This window comes from Sinocyclocheilus rhinocerous, unplaced genomic scaffold (assembly GCF_001515625.1).
Source record: "Sinocyclocheilus rhinocerous isolate Xijiao unplaced genomic scaffold, SAMN03320098_v1.1 scaffold1275, whole genome shotgun sequence".
NCBI lineage: Eukaryota > Metazoa > Chordata > Actinopteri > Cypriniformes > Cyprinidae > Sinocyclocheilus > Sinocyclocheilus rhinocerous.
This window is the reverse complement of record NW_015628268.1, coordinates 251,567-270,021: the sequence shown is the minus strand read 5'-3', so window position 1 is coordinate 270,021 and position 18,455 is coordinate 251,567. Positions and strand designations below refer to the sequence as shown.

Sequence of the window (18,455 nt, the reverse complement as noted above, 5' to 3'; positions counted from 1 at the left end):
GGTATATACTCTAGGAAGGTACCTAGAATTTGGCCAGGAGGCCGGTAAATTACCACAACCTGGAGTTTTACAGGAGCTGTTATAGTGATCACATGAGATTCAAATGAGTTATAATTGCATAGGGGAAAGTGTGTTGAGTATTTCCACTTGTTAAAAATGAGCAGACCAGTTCCCCCACCCGGCTAACCTGACGGGGGGTGTGAGAGAAAGAGAAATTGTTAGATAGAGCAGCTGGAGTTGCTGAGTCTTCTGGGCAAATCCAGGGTCTCAGTCAAACCCAAGATGCTGAGTGTGGATTGAAAAGAAAAAGCAGAAATGAGGTCTGCTTTGTTGACAGCTTACTGACAATTCCAGAGACCCACAGAGAAAGAAAGAGGTGCAGTAGAGGATGTAAAAATAGGATGCAGGTTAGCAAGATTGCGTTGCCGTCTGAGTGTGATGTTGGAGCGTTGTCGAGAGACAACCGGAATGTTTTGGAAACACATGATAGAGGTGGAAAAGAGAGGACAGAAAAGGAGAGTGTGTAGAGGGAAGATACAAATAATACTTAAGTGCTTTGCCGGTTTCGTTGCTTTAAACACATTCAGAACTCAGAACTCTTCAGAACTCTAAAGGTAAATTTTAAGTATATTTTTTTAGATAAAGAAATTGGGAGTGACTAAAATAAATTAATTAAGAAAGAAAGATACTGTAGTGATTAATCATGATTTTTATTGGTTAACATTTAATCATGTTTTATAAGTGCTGACAAAGATATCCTACCTTAACGTAACATTGCTTAAAAAACCTCACATAAAAACCATAAAAGATAAAGGCATATCTCTGACTCATGGATGAGCTAAAATAAACAGATTAAACAGCTCTGTTAGCAATCTACTTAAAACAGTCTGAATGTTGAAGCTGAATACTAAATGTTTGTCTGGACATTTTGTTTAGTAATTGTAAATGTGAAGGTGGGGTTAAAACCTGTGTAAAGCCTCTTAATTACAGTGAGACTGTTTAAAATTGTTCCCAACCATTACATTTTAATAGTGTATGGAATTATCCAGATGAAATTTTAAATAGTCATCTATGTTCCTCATGTTCCAACTGTAATATCATTCTGTTCAATCAAATTTATTATTTAATATTTTAAGGAATAATTTAACTATGAAACTCTGAGTCATCAGCTTATCTAGATATAGATCTACATTAGCCATCACAGGCACAGTTATTTATGCTTTTATAGCCCTAGATTATGTTTGCACAATGGACTTACTGCTCAAAGTAAAGAGCACAGTCTGCTCTTTGCAAAAATCTGTATTTTTGGTGTATTTTGCTTTAGCGTTCAGTAATGAATACACCAGGCATGGCCGGTATATAAAACACACATCCATTTCAAAATAAATAGTAATGAGAAACTGAAATTGTAAATCTGTTATAATAGTAATCCGGATCATTTTCATCAATTGCTGAGTCATACTGAAACAATATTATATTGTTTAAATAAATAACATCCCAGAATCCTGCAGCAACCACCAAGCAACTGCTATCGACCACTTAGAAAACCTGAGCAACCATCCAGAACACTCTAGCATCATAACAGCAAATATAAATATAAATACAAATATAAATATGGTCATTTTAGCAGAAGATATGTTATGCAACATCCAGAGAGACTCCTTCCTGGAACCATCCCACCTGCATTCAAGCACAACGTTGCACCATTAGGTTATGGCACTGGTCAAAGGGCACAGCAATTGAGTGTCTTTGATAAAACCATGCATGGGGAAAACAACAGTGTTAGTGTTGGTGGGACAAGTGCTGTTGCGATGTTTGCTCGCTGGCTCCTGCTTTTGGCCATGGCCTCTGTGGCCTGCTCTCAGACCGTGGAGGAAAGCGCAAGGGAATTCTTGAAGAAATTTGATGAGGAGGCCACCAATCTTGTATACCAGTATTCCCTTGCATCCTGGGCCTACAACACAGATATCTCTCAGGAAAATGCAGATAAAGAGGTAAGAGTTTCTTTTGTGTATCTTTGAAGCATCTTTTGCAATCAGTTTTCAACCCATCCAACTATAGAAATCACAAAATATCTCATTTTTTGGGAAAATATGAATTGAAAAATATCAGTAGTAACTGGATATATTTGTTCAAGACAAGTTGAGCATCTTTTTTCTATCTTTTGCAGACAGTTTTAACCTGTTTAACTATTAAAATCATAAACTATCACATATTTGGGGAAAGCATTAATTGAACAACAGCAATAGTAACTGGATATGGGTGTTCTTCATGAGTTCTCTTCAACTCTCTTTAGGCTGAAGCATATGCAATCTGGACCGAGTACTTCAGTAAGATGTCTGAGGAATCCAGTGCCTACCCCATTGATCAAATCTCTGATCCACTGATTAAAATTCAGCTCCAAAAGCTCCAAGATAAAGGATCAGGGGCGCTTTCACCAGACAAGGCTAGTGAAGTAAGTATGACATTGATGTTTTACAATAATGTCACCCAGACATTGAAATTCTCTTGTGTACTGTATGTAAAGTTTCACTTCTTCTGTGGTAATATGGCAAATGTGTTGAAACTAAACGTGCTGCCTTGTGCATCGCAGCTGAGGAACATCATGTCAGAGATGAGCACTATTTACAACACAGCGACTGTGTGCAAAATTGACGACCCCACTGACTGTCAGACTTTGGAGCCAGGTAATGTCAGCTGTACATATATCACCACACAAATAATAAAGCAAAATCTCAGGATCAATAACCATAAACCTTGTTTCCCTATTTATAATAATAAAAGAGTCTGTGTAAAAGGCTTCTATTATCGGTTTCATTCATAAACGCAAAAAAAAAACCCTGAAAAAGGGAACTGTCAAACTGACAGTTTCCCTTTTTCATTTTTTTCCCCTTCTCAGGTTCATTGTTAAAACAGGTGAGAAAATGGATGTTTATTAGAAAAGTGGATATGCAAACTGAAAAATAAGGTGAACTAAAGTTAAAATGGTCCAGAAACATTTGGTATGTTATATTCCTTTAAGATTCAATAAAGATATATATTCATTTATGAAAAAATGTGGGGTCAGTAAGATTTTTTTGGAAAGAAATTATTCAGTTTTATTCAGCAAGGATGTATTAAATTGTTCAAAGTGGCAGTAAAGACATTTATAATATAACAAAACATTTCTATTATTTTACATTACATTTTACATTAATTAAAAAAAATACTGGGGAAAAAAGTATCACGATTTCCATAAAAAATATTAAGCACCATAACTGTTTTCAACACTGATAATAAAAAGAGATGTTTCTTGAGCAGCAAATCAGCATATTTGAATAATTTCTAAAGGATCATGTGACACCAAAGACTGCTTTGGCTGCTTTTATTTACAATATTATTATTTTACTACATTTTTTATTAAATTAATGCAGCCTTGCTGAGCATAAGAGACTTCAATATTATGAAAAATTCTTGGCAACCCCAAACCAAATTGAGTACCATGTACAGTATGGTGTTACTAGATCTCACTGCTAGCAATGTGAAGGTCCCAGGGAACACATAAAAGCATACGCCACATGTAAATGTACATGTGAATTTAAATCAGTTGCCCAGTTTACCTGACTTCAATACATTTTTCATTTACTAGGCCTAGAGAGTATCATGGCAAACAGCAGGGACTATGATGAGCGTCTCCATGTGTGGGAGGGCTGGAGAGTTGCCTCAGGGATGAAGATGAGATCCCTGTATGAGAAATATGTCGACCTGAAGAACGAAGCCGCCAAACTCAACAGTAGGAGCTCTCTTCTTAACTTCATGACATAGGCTTTAAATAACCTTAACTGATAATATTATGCCTTTGCTTTTACTGCTTTGATTTTATGGACAGCTGATGTGGTGGTGACAAAGTTCAAGATTTTTCTCATCTTTTATTAAAGATTATGAAGACCACGGAGATTACTGGAGGGGGGATTATGAAACCATAGATGAACCCGAATACAGTTACTCCCGAGACCAAGTTATGGAAGACACCAGGCGCATTTACAAGGAGGTTGGTGAAAAAAAGTCAAAACAAGTCACACAGTCTTATGAATGAATGTTCCAAAAACTTTTTGCAGCGATGCCATAGATTTTTGGTTCTCCAAAGAACCTTTCAAGTAAATGGTTCTTTAAAGTCTGAAAGAAAAAGAAAAAAAATCTGAAGAACCTTTTTCCATTATAAAGAACCTTTTGTGCAAAGGTTCCATGGAAGTTAAACGTTCTTCATGGAACCATCAATGGCAAAAAAGAACCTTCATATTTAAGAGTGAAGGCAGTTTTTCTTTGGTTTTGATTTAGACAACTCACTCTTACTATGATGTTCCAGATCTTACCTTTGTACAAAGAGCTTCATGCTTATGTGAGAGCACAATTGCAAGATGTCTATCCTGGTCACATCGCCTCTGACGCTTGCCTTCCAGCACATCTGCTTGGTAATATATGGGACATTATTAAGTGATTTGCATTGTCCAAACAGTGATGTTAAATGACATATACTTTAATAAATATATGCTATTAGGATATAGTGTTGTTTAATATCAAATGTGAGGATAATGGTGACATTTTCTGACTTTTCACATTCAGGCGATATGTGGGGACGGTTTTGGACCAACTTGTATCCTCTCATGATCCCGTATCCAGAAAAGCCTGATATCGATGTGAGCTCTGAAATGGTGGCCCAGGTAAGACACGCGACCATTTTCATTTCTATTCTCAACTTTTTGGTCTAAGCTAAGCGTCTTTTTATCTCCAAGGTTGTATCTTTTATCTTCATATATGTTTAAAAGTCCAGGCTAAAGGTCTGTTCGCATTTTATTTGATCAAAGATTACATGTAATCTATGCTATTAATCATTTTGTTCTTTAGCTGGTGCAATAAAAGATTATGGAGTTGTAAATGGTCATGCTCATTTTATTTTCCTAATTATTTGATACCATTTCAGGGCTGGGATGAACTGCGCCTGTTTAAAGAGGCAGAATTTTTTTTTATGTCTGTAAACATGTCTGCAATGTTTGACAACTTCTGGACAAACTCAATGTTTATTAAGCCTGAAGGAAGAGATGTGGTGTGCCATCCTACCGCATGGGACATGGGAAACAGAGAGGACTTCAGGTGGGGCTGATAATGCTGTGTTACGTTGGGTCAAAATGTTTGGTAATGATTAACTGGTAGATAAGATACAGTTTTAAACAACTGAATTCTGTTTAATTATTTAAAATAATATTTCCTTTTGATGTTTTTCTAAAAAGAACTGATTGCTTCTAATGTGTTACAAGTTACATTCTTCACTTTACCTCACAGAGGCTGCAATTATTTGATCAAAAATACAGAAAAAACTGTAATATCATAAAATATTATTACCATTGAAAATAACGTTTTCTATTTTAATATATTAAGCTGAATTTTCAGTAGCCATTACTCTGGTCTTCAGTGTCACATAATCATTCTAATATGCTGATTGGGTGCTCAAGAAACATTTCTTATTAGTATTGATGGTGGCAACAGTTGTGCTGCTTAATATTTTGGTGGAAACTGTGATACGTTTTTTCAGGATTCTTTAATGTACAAAATAGTTAAAAAGAATAGCCATTATTAATTTTAGCTGCTGTTCTCATTCCGTTCAATAATTAGCAAACTTATTGAGAGCAACACTGTTGTTATGATTTTTTACAGAATCAAAATGTGCACTAAAGTGAACATGGACGATTTCTTAACTGTTCACCATGAGATGGGTCATAACCAGTACCAAATGGCTTACCGTCACCACACATATTTGCTGAGAGATGGGGCTAATGAAGGTTTCCATGAGGCCGTGGGAGAGATCATGTCCCTTTCCGCTGCCACTCCTTCTCACCTGCAGTCACTGGGGCTTCTACCTCCTGACTTCAAACAGGACTATGGTAAAGTGCAATATAACTATGATATAGAACATTCTTTACCAAAACCTAAAAAACATTTATTTATTTATTTATTTATTTTTGTATTCACAGAGACAGATATTAACTTCCTTCTGAAGCAGGCCCTCACCATCGTGGCCACTCTGCCCTTCACCTACATGCTGGAGGAATGGAGGTGGCAAGTCTTCAAAGAGACCATCCCAAAAGATGAGTGGATGCTCCGCTGGTGGCAAATGAAGTGAGTGACAGAAAACATGCATTAAAAATCATCTGAATCCAAACATTATGAACTCTTACTCAGTTACACTCAGACTCTCTGGCTCATCACAACATTTGTTACCGCAGGAGAGAACTAGTTGGAGTGGCTGAGGCTGTGCCCAGAGATGAGTCGTACTGTGACCCACCTGCACTTTTCCATGTGTCTGGAGATTATTCCTTTATCAGGTAATGTCAGCTGTAGAATTAATAAAGAATTGTGTTGAACAATCGAGCTAAATAATTTGTAAAGCGCTACCGGTTCTGCAGACGTAACTGCGTTGTTTACGTTCAGCAACACGGCCAAAATGCGATGCAATAGTTCTCAGTGAACCGCAAAGTAATGGCTAGAATCGTCTTTATATTGAGCTGTTCTCGCTAACTGCAGAGTTAAACAAACATTCAGACCACTGTAGTACGATTCATAAACAAATATGAGACGGTTCTTTTTACTGAATCAAAACATACATCGTGACTACGGTAGCCCGATTCCCGATACAAATGACTCTTTTGAGTCGTTCTTTCCAGTGAATAAAAAAAAAATATATAAAAAAATACAGCGCGAGCAATGTAGCCCGATTCCCGAAACAAATTGAGCTGGTTCTTTCTATTGAGTCAAATACATTGCGTCCAGGGTCGTCGAATTCCAGAAATAAATGACTCTTTTGAGCGGGTTTCTGTAGTGAATCAGAACATACAGCGCGAAAAAATAACTTTTTTCCAGTAGCAGGTTCTTTCAATGAGCTGCTCGCGATTATGGTAAGGGGCGTTACATTTCCGACGCGTGCTTGTGGTGTTTGGCCAATCATAATGCACTGGGTCAGCTGGCCAATCAGAGCAGACTGCGCTTGTCATTGGGCATAGAGGACCTAAAATAATGTACAGTGTTTGAAAAATAATGTGTTTTTTGAACATTAAAGCATGTCAACATATTCTGTTATACCAAATACACAAAATAATGATCTTTAAAACAGCATCATATGACCCCTTTAAACACAATGCACATTATAACAGATATCAGAGTGTGAATTGAATCGAGAGCTTTTGAGTCTGAAATTAATTGTGAAATCTCTATTAAAATTTTTGTATTGCCCTAATTTTAACATTTTAAAGTATATAATATAAATATTTGGATGTATATGGCCATATCCTGTTTCTCTAATAGGTACTTCACTAGAACCATATATCAGTTCCAGTTTCAAGAGGCCTTATGTGAGGCAGCTGGCCACACCGGTCCCCTTTTCAAATGTGACATTACAAACTCAACCAAAGCTGGTAACAAACTCAGGTATGCAGAATGCTTTGTTTCTTTGATATTGCTTTTTGATAAATGTTCTATTAATAACTCCTGTAGTCTTTCATATTATGATAAACATAACTGCTATAAACAAACAAATATTTTGGGCCACAGGCATATGCTTGAGTTAGGCAGATCCATGTCTTGGACTCGTGCTCTGGAAGATGTTGCAGGAACCACGAAGATGGACTCTCAGCCACTGCTACATTACTTCAGCACTCTTATGGAGTGGCTGAAGGAAGAGAACCAAAAGAACAACAGAGTGCCCGGCTGGAACGTCAATATTAACCCAAGTCAGAATTTCATTTTTACGTAGACATTGAATTTCTGTAGATTCTTAAAATAAATTCAGCTATTGGTTTAATTGTATTACCTTCATTCATCAATACATTTCCAGCATTGATATGCCCACATACTGCATGTTGAAAAATTCCTTCTTTTTTTTTTTTATGGGTATATTTACTAACTCGCAGCATCCTATATAAATAAAGCAGATGCAAATGCATTCAAAGTCAGAATAAGCCTAAAATCTGCCATGGGAGATGATGCAGTAAGTCTCTTTTAATTTTTAACAAACATAATGAATTACAACTACAAATGGAATGTGCCTTTGCTAATTACTGTCATTTTTAATCTCTAGTACACTTGGAATACAAATGAAATTTATCTCTTTAAGTCCACTATGGCCTTTGCCATGCGCCAGTACTATCTGAAAGAAAAGCGAATAAAAATGGATTTCATGTGAGTATCATCTCTTTTATCCTCCACTAATTGCACATTTCAGAGTTTGATTGAATAATTTTCATTGTGAAATTGTGACCTTTCACAACATATTTGTTGCACACAGGCCAGAGAATATCAACACATACAATGAAACGGCCAGAATCTCCTTTTATTTTGTTGTGATGGATCCAACCAAACCAGACACATTCATTCCTAAGGCAGATGTAGAGGCAGCTATCTGGTATTTCTTAAAACCATACTATATAAAAATATTAAATATTGTGTATAATAATTTTAGAATTTTAGAATCATTATTTTTAAATATATATATATTACAGCCATAACATTTTGACCATTTATATATATATATATATATTAATATAAAATATTTTTTAAATAATTATAGATTGCATGAATATTGGGTGCCATGACATAATTAAGAGGAACTTAAGCAGTTGTTCCAGTGACAGAATTTCCCTTATTATCTCTTCACAGGCTGTCCAGAGAACGCATCAACGGTGCATTTTTACTCAATGATGAAACATTGGAATTTGTTGGGCTGCAGGCAACATTAGCTCCGCCCAAAGAGGAAAAATTTACAGTTTGGCTGGTGGTATTTGGAGTGGTAATGGGTGTAACTGTGTTTGGGGGGATCTACCTCATTACAACAGGGATATTAAACAGGAAGAAGTAAGTACTGCAGGGGAAACACCTCATAAATGATTGAAAGCAGCAAGAGTCAGTTTAGTGACAGTGAAGATTATGCCATTCTTGTCCATATTAAACACTGACATGTTTGGTAGAACTGCATCATCATAGCTATGTGGACAATATTTAAAAAATACACAAAGTGCATCCAAGTTACACATTATAATAATTAATTTCAACAGAAATAGTAAAATATTTGCTTAAAAAATGTGATAAAAAAAAACATGAATTAAATCCACACAAGGTTTGACCACAAGTGTGGTATTGAATATCTTACATTTGCAAAACTTTTTTTTTTTTTTTTACAGGAAAGCTAAAAAGGCTGATGAGACTGTGAACCCATATGAGAATTCAGATGATGGAGAAGTGAACAAAGCCTTCGAGGAAGACATTGAACAAACAGGACTGTAAAGAAATAGGTGTTTCCACAAATAATATCAGAAAGGAGAGCGATGAAAAAAGTGTCTACAGCACTGCATGCTTTTTGGAAACATTGTGTTTTCCAATAGAAGACAAATCCAATTTCTGGTGTGTTTTCAAATGTTTATTTAAGTACATTATGTTAAAATTATAATTATAATAAGATGAATTATAAAGTTACTCTAACTAATGTAATTATTGCAATTTCTAGTAGCTTATACAGACAAATGTAAATAAAGTTGAATATTATATAAATATATTGATGTATTTTTTATACTATGAAAAAATACCCAATGCTATGGTACAACAACCTAAAATTGTAAAAACAAATTATGTTGACACATTCTGAATAAAATATAATTGTGGTCTCACTCTCACTCAAAGACAAAGCAACTGCTGGATGCATTATTGCCTCTTTGCATTTTCACATCATTATCATTTATAGTGTGAATGAACCATCCTCTGTGGAGCGCTGACTCAAAATACCGGAGACCATCCCGCTTTTGAGACATGTAGAAAATGAGGGATGATTTTTCTGGGTCATCTGCAGAAATGTGTATCTTTTTTCTGTCATACATCTGAAATAAACATGATAAAAGTTGGTTTGCTGAAGTTGAACAGGAAGACCCTGCTGTATTTGAGCACAATATACTTATATTTTCGTAACTTGTAGAGCAATGCACTGCTGTACAGCCCTAACAAAACACAAATGCAAAATCAAGAAACAGAGATGATTGAAAACTTACTTTAACTGTTAAAATCTTTTCCTCTCCTCGGGTGGTGCAGGAGAGGAAGTTATCTGTGCCTGTGAAGTTCAGCACAATGGGAACACCTGATTCACTGTCATTGGTGACCATGCCACGGAAGGTGCCATGAAAGATGGTAATTTTTGCTGAAAAAAAAATTTGAAATTTGTGGAAAATGACATTTTAAAATAACAGTAAACGAATAGCACTGCCACAAGGAAATAATAAAAATACGATGTTTCCTAAAAACATAATTTCCATTATTTTATACAAACCTGACATCGTACTCTCCAAACATATCTCATTTTGTCTTGATGCAACATACTTGCATCCTTTGAGTGTCTTCAGGAATAAACTGTTTTGTTCTTTAATCACTTTCCAAATTTGTGCAGATACTGAAAAAGGCAGCAGGATATTACAACCAGAAAGGAATGGAAATTTCAACATTAGATCATTCCAAATGAATAAAAATGGAGATGGATAAATCATTCTTAAACATTTCTTACTATAAGAAATATCAGCTTTCTCAGACATGATCACACTTTCTTTTAACTGCCAATCACAGTTGCAGAAAGGGTTGTCAGCATCAGAGACTTGATCAACAACCAGATTCAAGCTCATGTTAGCCAGGGAATGAAGCAGATTGTCATCAGCGAAACAGTCATCCTCAATGTCCTTCTCTTCCCACTCTGGTTGTGGATGTGATGGCTCCTGAAGCCCACCCATCTCAGTATCTTCAATCGACAGGCTGAATCTTATGAATTTCAACTTTTTATTGCATCGAGTGTCCTCAGATTCACATTCTTCTGTTTTTTCAGTGCTCGGATGATGTACATTCTACGAGAGGAGACTATTTGCTTTAGTGCAGTTAAAGAACATATTTGTTTCAAATACCAACCAGAACACGTGGCCACATGATCATTAAGTTTCCTGACTAGGCAGAAAGGGCGCACTAAACATTTCAGTTTCATTTCTCTTTCTTGTAACATTTAAACAGGTTTAATGAACAGAGAAGTGAAAGAGCGCATTAAGTTAAAGTGAACTAGAAGATCAGAAAATGTCTCTATTTTTGCATCTCCCTTATACTGAAAAATTAGGGACTAATTCACTAATATAGACATTGATCAATTGCTATATATTTAAGTATGTTTACATCAACTACAAAATAACAGAGTGCTACGAAAATGCTTACCTCTGCTGCCATGTTGATCTCAATGCTTATCAAAAAGATGTGCGAGCCTTGCCTCTGAATGGTGCTTTTTTAATCTCGGTAGCCTTCTTGTAGCAGGAAGAGGAAGTTGTGAGACACGGTATACCACAGCGTAAGGTTTTGGTGGGAAAACTGAAGGTATGTTGTCGGGGAAATCACAAAAGTACAAAAATTCGAAGGGTTGGACAAAATTGGCTCTTTGCATCAATACCAAAACAAATTCAGCAGTAATTTCAAACTTTCACTCATTAAGCCTAAAAGGAATGAGGTAATAAAACATAATCTGTTTTGTTAAAGTGTGAACCTTATGCCAACCTGAGAAGTGGTTAATGGAGGTGGAAAAGGTCACAGTTTGGGTTTTATATTTGTATACGTGGGGATATTCCTACTACTGGGGCGTTCAAAGAAGTTATTATTGAAGGGGAAGCACATAAGAAATGAATCATTGTGTTGCGGTAAAAATAAAAAGTATTGGCTTATAACCAGTTATAACTAGTTGGCTTATAACCAAAGATGATGCAATTCTTGCTCATAGCACATTTTACATTGGAATTGCATGTCACTGACAGTTATAACCTACAATTTCATTCATGATTTAATCAAAAATTTTAATACAAAACAACTAAATTAAACATTTCCCTTAGAATAAGTCAAATTAATTTAATAAAGTAAAATTAAATTAAAAAATAGAGCTGTGAGTTGATTTTTTAATGTAATTAAGTAATCACACAGGTTTGTGAGATTAATCGCGATTAATCATACCTAAAATTTGTAATCATAAATATGTTTACACACTAAATTGAATTAGAATCAATATAAAGTACACATAATTTAATTAACATGTGTTCAATGACATTCTTTCAGGAAGTGTAAAAAAAGATTTATATTTATTTTATTATAAAATATATGAAATCAAATGGTAGGTCTTTGTTACACATTGCAGTTACTAATGAATTTCATATCCGAAGAAAAATAAATATGTGCAATTACAAGCAGCTCTTCAAAACATTGCCAATATAATTTAGCAACTTTGGATAAAAGCATCTATGTTAATAAGTGACATCATACTGTAAGAAACATCATTTTATGAAGTATAACCATAACTACAGTACCACTGGAACTGTGTTGTTGGATGAATCTGAAACACTTTTTATTGTGATTTTATACACTCTCAGAAAAAAAAAGGTACAAAAGCTGTCACTGGGGCAGTACCTTTTCAAAAGGTACACTTTTGTACCTTTTAGGTACTAATATGTACACTTTAGGTCAGGGACGCGGGAAGTAGGGGTGCTGAGGGGGCTGCAGCACCCCCTGTTTTCACATGGTTGCAAATGCAACGCCAAGTTTGTTCATTTAAATTTATTCAGTTTTAGCATTTCACCTGAGGGGGCTGCAGCACCCCCTGTGTTCACATGCTTGCAAATACAACGCCAAGTTTGTTCATTTAAATTTATTCAGTTTTAGCATTTCACCCTTTCACCCAACACGGACACACACAGCACCCCCAACCGAAAACATCTTCCCGCGCCCCTGCTTTAGGTACTTATCTGTATTACCTTTAAGGTACCAATATGGACTCTTTAGGTACAAAGGTATGCCTTTTGAAAAGGTACCGCCCCAGTGACAGATTTTGTACCTTTTTTCTGAGAGTGTAGAATAATACACAAACACACGTTAATATGGTAAATGATACATTTATGCAGCAAAAGCAACAGTTCAAAGTTGTTAGTAGCTTTCAGCTTATACAAGCAAATGTAGCCTAAATAACAGTTGATAATATAAATACAGCAATTACACGAATTACATTTTGCAAAGATTTCTTTTCAATACTAAAAAAAACATAATGTTTCAGCACAAAAAGTAACTATGAACAGTTAGAAATAAAAATAAATATGAATTACACGTGTTGGTTTAAAAACATCAATTTAAAATTAGCTGAATATAAAAAAGATGACTCAAAAAAATGTTTTTATCTAATAGTATGATACATATCTACTAACTACTGCGATGGCAGTAAAACACACCATTCTTTGGAAGAGGCTGCATGCGCTAAGACAACCTTAACCTTAAACTCATCCAAAACATGTATATTGAAATGTAAGTTAATTTGAGAACAATTCCCGGCTTCCCAGCGATAATATCAAGACCTTGAATTCCATGAACCTTTCTCACTCAGAATTATGAATGAGAAGGCACTGTCTTGTTTACTGTCAAACTGATCTCCCCTATTCATGTCCACTACTTTACTATCTACGCTTTGTGTGTAAATAAACCATCCTCTATAAAGAGCTGACTCAAAACGCCGAAGATTGTCTTGCCCAGAAGACATGTAGAATACAAGAGACCATTTTTCTTGGTCCTCAGGACAGATGCTTTTCAAGTCCTGTTTATTATGGCTCTGCAAACAAAACAAAACAAAAGTCTAGTTTCAGCTTAAAGGAACAGTTCATCCATAAGTTCCCCATAGGAATACAGTGCATAAGTCACACTTATAATAAAATATTAAAATGGTGCCAAGATGCATAAAAACCTAATAAAAACACATCCTAATAATACACCTTCAAAAAAAAAAAAACTTACCACGAGTGTTAAAATCTTCTTATCTTCACCTTGCTTGGTGGTACAGCAGAAGAAGTTTTCTGTGCCGGTGAAGTTCAGTACAACAGGAACACCTACATGGCCCATGGTGGCAGTGTAATAGTAGAGGGTGATTTTTGCTAAAACAAAAAGTATTGCAAAATGTATTTCAGAATGTACTTGGATCAAATCAAAACAAAGAATCATATTGTTGTAAGCCAAAAAAAAATCATTTCAGTTACAAATTAATATTTGTTTATATATTTTACTTCAAAATACACTTCTAAAATTTTTCATTTGATTGCAAAAAAGTATTTACAAAATTACATTCTAATATAATTAATGAATATATACAGTACATTTATATAAACTGTCACGATCACCAGCTGGAGTGCCCTGGACATCCACCAGATGGCACTCTTCCCCACTCAATCCTGGACTCCATTTCCCACAATTCTTTGCCCAGTCTCATCTGCTGTTTGCCCCTCTGCCTTGTTTGTTGTCATGGTTCCCCTTGTTAGTTCCCATGGTGTTTAAATAGCTCCTCCCCCTTGTTACCTTGTTATCCTGTTTGTCTCTCCCTATTTATACCCTGTCTATTTCCCTGTGTCCTTGTGAAGTCTTGTATGTGTTATTACTGCATTTCTGAGCGTGCTATTGTTTATCTGTTCCGTGGTCTTGATCCCTGCCTGTTTTCTGGATTACCCTGTTTGCCTGAGTTTCCTGCCTGGTGTTTTGTGTTAGATTGTTTACCCCGTGTTTATGACCTCTTGCCTGTTTATTGGACTATGGCTTTGGATTACCCCTTAATAAATAATGCATTTGGATCTTCAACCTGTAGTCTCCGAGCAGTTTGTAACAATATTATTATTATATTTTATATTTATTACCTGACATGGTATCCCTCAAAAACATCTGCCGATTTTCTGGGGTGACATACTTTTCCATGACGAAACTCTTCAAGAACACATTATTTAGCTCATTAACCTGTTTCAAAATCCTTGAAGAATCTGGCAAAATAGGGGAAGAATATCACTTTAAACTCAAAAAAAAAAATCACATTTAATTTTGCATGGGTTTTCCTTAAAGTCTGCAGGAACATTATTGTAGTGTTACTGTGGTATTAAGTTTTATGAACATCAATTCTAACATTTAAGAACTTGAAAAAACAAAATATTAGTAGATTAAAAACTGATTGCACATAAATATGAAAAAACATAAATATGAAAATGGCAATGAAAGCAATATTAATTTCTTACTAAAGGTAACCTCAGCTGTCGCAGGCAGGACAACAACTTCGTTAAATTGGCAATTTATCCCTCCACAGCTGTTGCAAGGGCTGTCAGGGTCACAGCCCCGAGCAACGACCATACTGAAGCTTGTGTCAGCCATGGAGACAAGTAGAAGTTTGTCATCACTGAAAGAGTCATCCTCAATGTCTTTGCTTTCCCACTCTGGCAATGGTTCAACTCCAGTGGCTTCCAGATCTTCCTCTCTTACCATCATCAGGCTGAATCTCATGACTGTCGGCTCCTTTTTATGGACACTGATTTCCTCAGATTCACACTCTTCGGTTTTTCTTTTGGGCGAATGGTGTATGGTCTAAGAGAGGAGATTACTGACCTCAGCACAGTTGATGTAAATAAAGTTAGCTCAGACAGGTGTTTTATTCCTCAAGCAGTTAAAAAAAAACCCATCATTATGCAATCTCTGGAATTTAATGTTTGAAAAACCCCCACACAAGTTCATGTGACCAATCAAAGTTTGCTGACAAGTCAAAAAAAAAACCCTGTCAAAACTTCAGTTTCGCTTCTCTCTCATGTTTCAATGGGTAACAGATAAGGAGGTAAGTGCATATGAGCGTGTATTATAAATATAAAACTCACAAGTAAGGGGGATCCTGCTACCAGGAGCTCTGCAAATGCCCGCGGAGTCAGATCCTCCATATCTGTGTTGTTTATCATTATAAGTTTATCTCCCTTGCTGAAAAAAGAAGATATAGATGAATGAACAGACAGCCAAACAGTTTTGATAGATAGATAGATAGATAGATAGATAGATTATCTCACCTTGCGAATATTCCTTTGTTATAGTTTAAAAAGCCTTTCACTTCATATGAGTGTTTGCCTTCACGTTCAGTGTGGAGCAACATAACACCGCCACAAACAAGATTCCCCTATAAGATGTCACACATGAAATGTTTTCTACTGGATACATTTATCAACTAACATAGACATTGATCAGCTATAGATTTGCATACCTCTGCTGCCATGATGATTTCAGTGCCGATTATGAGTATGTGTGAGTCCAGACTCTGAAACACTGCCTTTTGAAAGCCAGTCGACCTGATTATGTGGTAGGAAGGGGAAGCTACATTTGATGTCACTAAACCAGTGTTAGGGTTGGTTGGAAAGGGAGAAGTATAGAGTTGTAGGGGAAGGACATAAAAGTGTAATCACAAAGATGGCAAAACATAGTAAAACAATTTAGCAAATAATTCCAAACTGATGGCTCACTGTGAGATTTTCTTTTTGAGTCTGAATGGCAAACCAAAGACTCAAATGTGTCTGAAAGCTGGTGCACCAAACTGACCTTTTGGCAGGAAACTTCCTCTTTATCTAGGTTAGTGAACTGATCTTATAATATACACCTATTTAAGGCAGCTTTCCTGTCTGAATCACCACAAGGTTTCATTGTTTTTTCAAATGTGCAGTGCACAAAACCTATTTCACAGCAAGTGAAAGTGACCTTAATATACATAATTAATACTTTGAGGAGATAAGAAAATGAGGTTACACATGAATAACGGTGCACGTTTACACTCCCATAGCCTGATCCTACTGTACTTCCTTGTGTAAGGTAATATTTACAAAAGAAGAGGAAACTGCCTGCATGGAAGAGGCACTTCGTGTGGACTATAGTGTACAACAACTGTTTACTTCAAATAGTTTTTTTTTTAACTTTGTCAGTGGCAAAGCATTCATAAACACTGACATCCATCCACCCACAAACAATATATATTTACAGTAAATGTATAATACTTTTTACATTTAAAAAAAAAAAATTTTTTTTATTTAATATGGTATTTAATGCTTACAAAGCTATTGTAAGGTGTATGGATTAGTTTTAAGGTAGACTATGGTGCACGAGGATTCCTCAAAATTCTCCTTTTGTGTTCCACAGAAAAGGGAACAACATGAGGGTGAATAACTACTAACAAAATTTCTGTTAACTATACTTTAACACTTTTTTTTTTCATTTTACAACGACAACGTTGCTAGCAGTCTGGCACATCAAAATAGAGGATCCCCTCTGATTTGATCATGTAGCCCCTACAACAGTCCTCATCTATACAAAAACAAATATGTCTATATCTTTAGGTGCAGACTCTTTCAGCAATTCTGAGTCATAATGGCATTTAAATAATAAAACAATACTGTGTTGACTTTTTCATTTTGTAAGTTGCTCTGAACGAGAAGACAAAACTCCCCCACATATTTACCCGATGTATCACTTAGAATGTGTATCTTTTTTCTTTTTTTTTTTTTTACAAAAAACAAAGTGTTCCCGTAAAGATGATGTAATGAGTCATTTATGTCATTCTGCCATCAGTATATGTGTTAGTGTGAGTAAAAACAATAGAGGGTCATTCTGTGTCAAATCAATCAGAATTCAGAACCAGAATGTAAAATCAAATTGAGATATCTTTCTTGAGTTACAGCCACGTAAACTTTGGAAAAATAATATATATGACAATGAGATGGGTATGAGCTATGGAATTGTTTTGATAGAGGGAAACAAGATACATTCTAGAACAAACATTATTTGTTCTTCAAACATTCCTCTTGAAAAGAAAAAAAAAAGAATCAGCTGTATGCAAAGTGACCCACATTTGGGTTTTGACCACTGAAAAAAATGTGTACAATTTAACAATTTACTCCTGGAGCCATTGAGATCCCAATATCACTGAAATGTGGCCAGATAGAGCCTTAAAAATTAAGATACTAAAATAAAAGTTTGTTAAAACCCAAAATCTAAAAAGGCATTAAGATATCTGTAATATTTCTTGAGTTACAGGCCTGCAAACTTTGGAGAAAAAAAACAGTTGAATAGTGTTTTCCCCCATTTTTGAACTGTCAACATTGAAATATAATGCAACAAAGATTGCTGAAGAAACAGATTTTACTAACAGACCTACCGATCTCTGTGTGAAAACAACTTAATGATGCTGCCATCTTTATAAAGTCATTTTTACCCCCCTGTAATTTGGCTCTGAATCTGTGGAAATTATCATTTGACCCCCCTCTACAAAATAGTTGGATACAACTCAGTAAATATACATCCATGATCCAATATTTTGGCTTTTATCGCTATACATGTTTATCTTTCTTCAGAAAAATATAAACAAAATCAAATATCTGAGCCGGAGACCTTTAGTTGAGTTGACACAGAATGACCCCAGAGAATATGACTATGAAATGGATGAAATAGTAAACTTACTTAATACTGAGCTCTGTCCTTAAGTCTCAGTAATAATTATCATCATGCTTTTGGGGCGAGCAGGAAGGTGATGCAATGTGATGTATGTATGTGCTCAAACCAAA

General features: G+C 35.5%; 2 protein-coding genes across 3 annotated transcripts; one reads left to right on the top strand and one right to left on the bottom strand.

Annotated features, from left to right (window-relative positions):
- The first annotated feature begins 1,797 nt into the window (after window positions 1–1,797).
- LOC107737258 (angiotensin-converting enzyme 2-like) lies at window positions 1,798–9,362 on the top strand. 2 transcript variants are annotated; one of them, XM_016548725.1, is made up of 18 exons: window positions 1,798–1,994; window positions 2,297–2,455; window positions 2,594–2,687; window positions 3,629–3,772; window positions 3,918–4,030; window positions 4,346–4,451; window positions 4,603–4,700; window positions 4,961–5,130; window positions 5,692–5,918; window positions 6,009–6,153; window positions 6,261–6,359; window positions 7,336–7,458; window positions 7,582–7,760; window positions 7,959–8,017; window positions 8,108–8,208; window positions 8,315–8,431; window positions 8,686–8,880; window positions 9,207–9,362. In XM_016548725.1, the coding sequence occupies exons 1-18, from the start codon at window positions 1,812–1,814 to the stop codon at window positions 9,307–9,309; spliced, it is 2,415 nt and encodes an 804-aa protein (XP_016404211.1). In that variant the 5' UTR covers window positions 1,798–1,811; the 3' UTR covers window positions 9,310–9,362. The 2 variants fall into 2 exon arrangements, with proteins under 2 accessions (XP_016404211.1, XP_016404210.1); XM_016548724.1 differs by having other exon boundaries at window positions 7,941–8,017.
- A 3,528-nt stretch (window positions 9,363–12,890) lies between these two features.
- On the bottom strand, window positions 12,891–16,185 carry LOC107737257 (uncharacterized). Its single transcript, XM_016548723.1, has 7 exons — window positions 16,112–16,185; window positions 15,921–16,027; window positions 15,738–15,834; window positions 15,111–15,453; window positions 14,742–14,861; window positions 13,855–13,991; window positions 12,891–13,672 (listed from the first exon to the last, which is right to left on the bottom strand). Exons 1-7 carry the CDS (start codon window positions 16,121–16,123, stop codon window positions 13,415–13,417), a joined length of 1,074 nt encoding a protein of 357 aa, XP_016404209.1. The 5' UTR covers window positions 16,124–16,185; the 3' UTR covers window positions 12,891–13,414.
- Between the last annotated feature and the right edge of the window lie 2,270 nt (window positions 16,186–18,455).

Coding starts and splice junctions, on each gene's coding strand:
- LOC107737258 (XM_016548724.1), top strand. CDS start 1,812: ATGTTTGCTCGCTGGCTCCTGCTTTTGGCCATGGCCTCTGTGGCCTGC. Junction 4,452..4,602: donor CCTTCCAGCACATCTGCTTG/GTAATATATGGG, acceptor TTTCACATTCAG/GCGATATGTGGGGACGGTTT. Junction 6,154..6,260: donor CTCCGCTGGTGGCAAATGAA/GTGAGTGACAGA, acceptor TTGTTACCGCAG/GAGAGAACTAGTTGGAGTGG.
- LOC107737257 (XM_016548723.1), bottom strand. Junction 15,835..15,920: donor AACAAAGGAATATTCGCAAG/GTGAGATAATCT, acceptor TTCTTTTTTCAG/CAAGGGAGATAAACTTATAA. Junction 15,454..15,737: donor TAGCAGGATCCCCCTTACTT/GTGAGTTTTATA, acceptor CTCCTCTCTTAG/ACCATACACCATTCGCCCAA.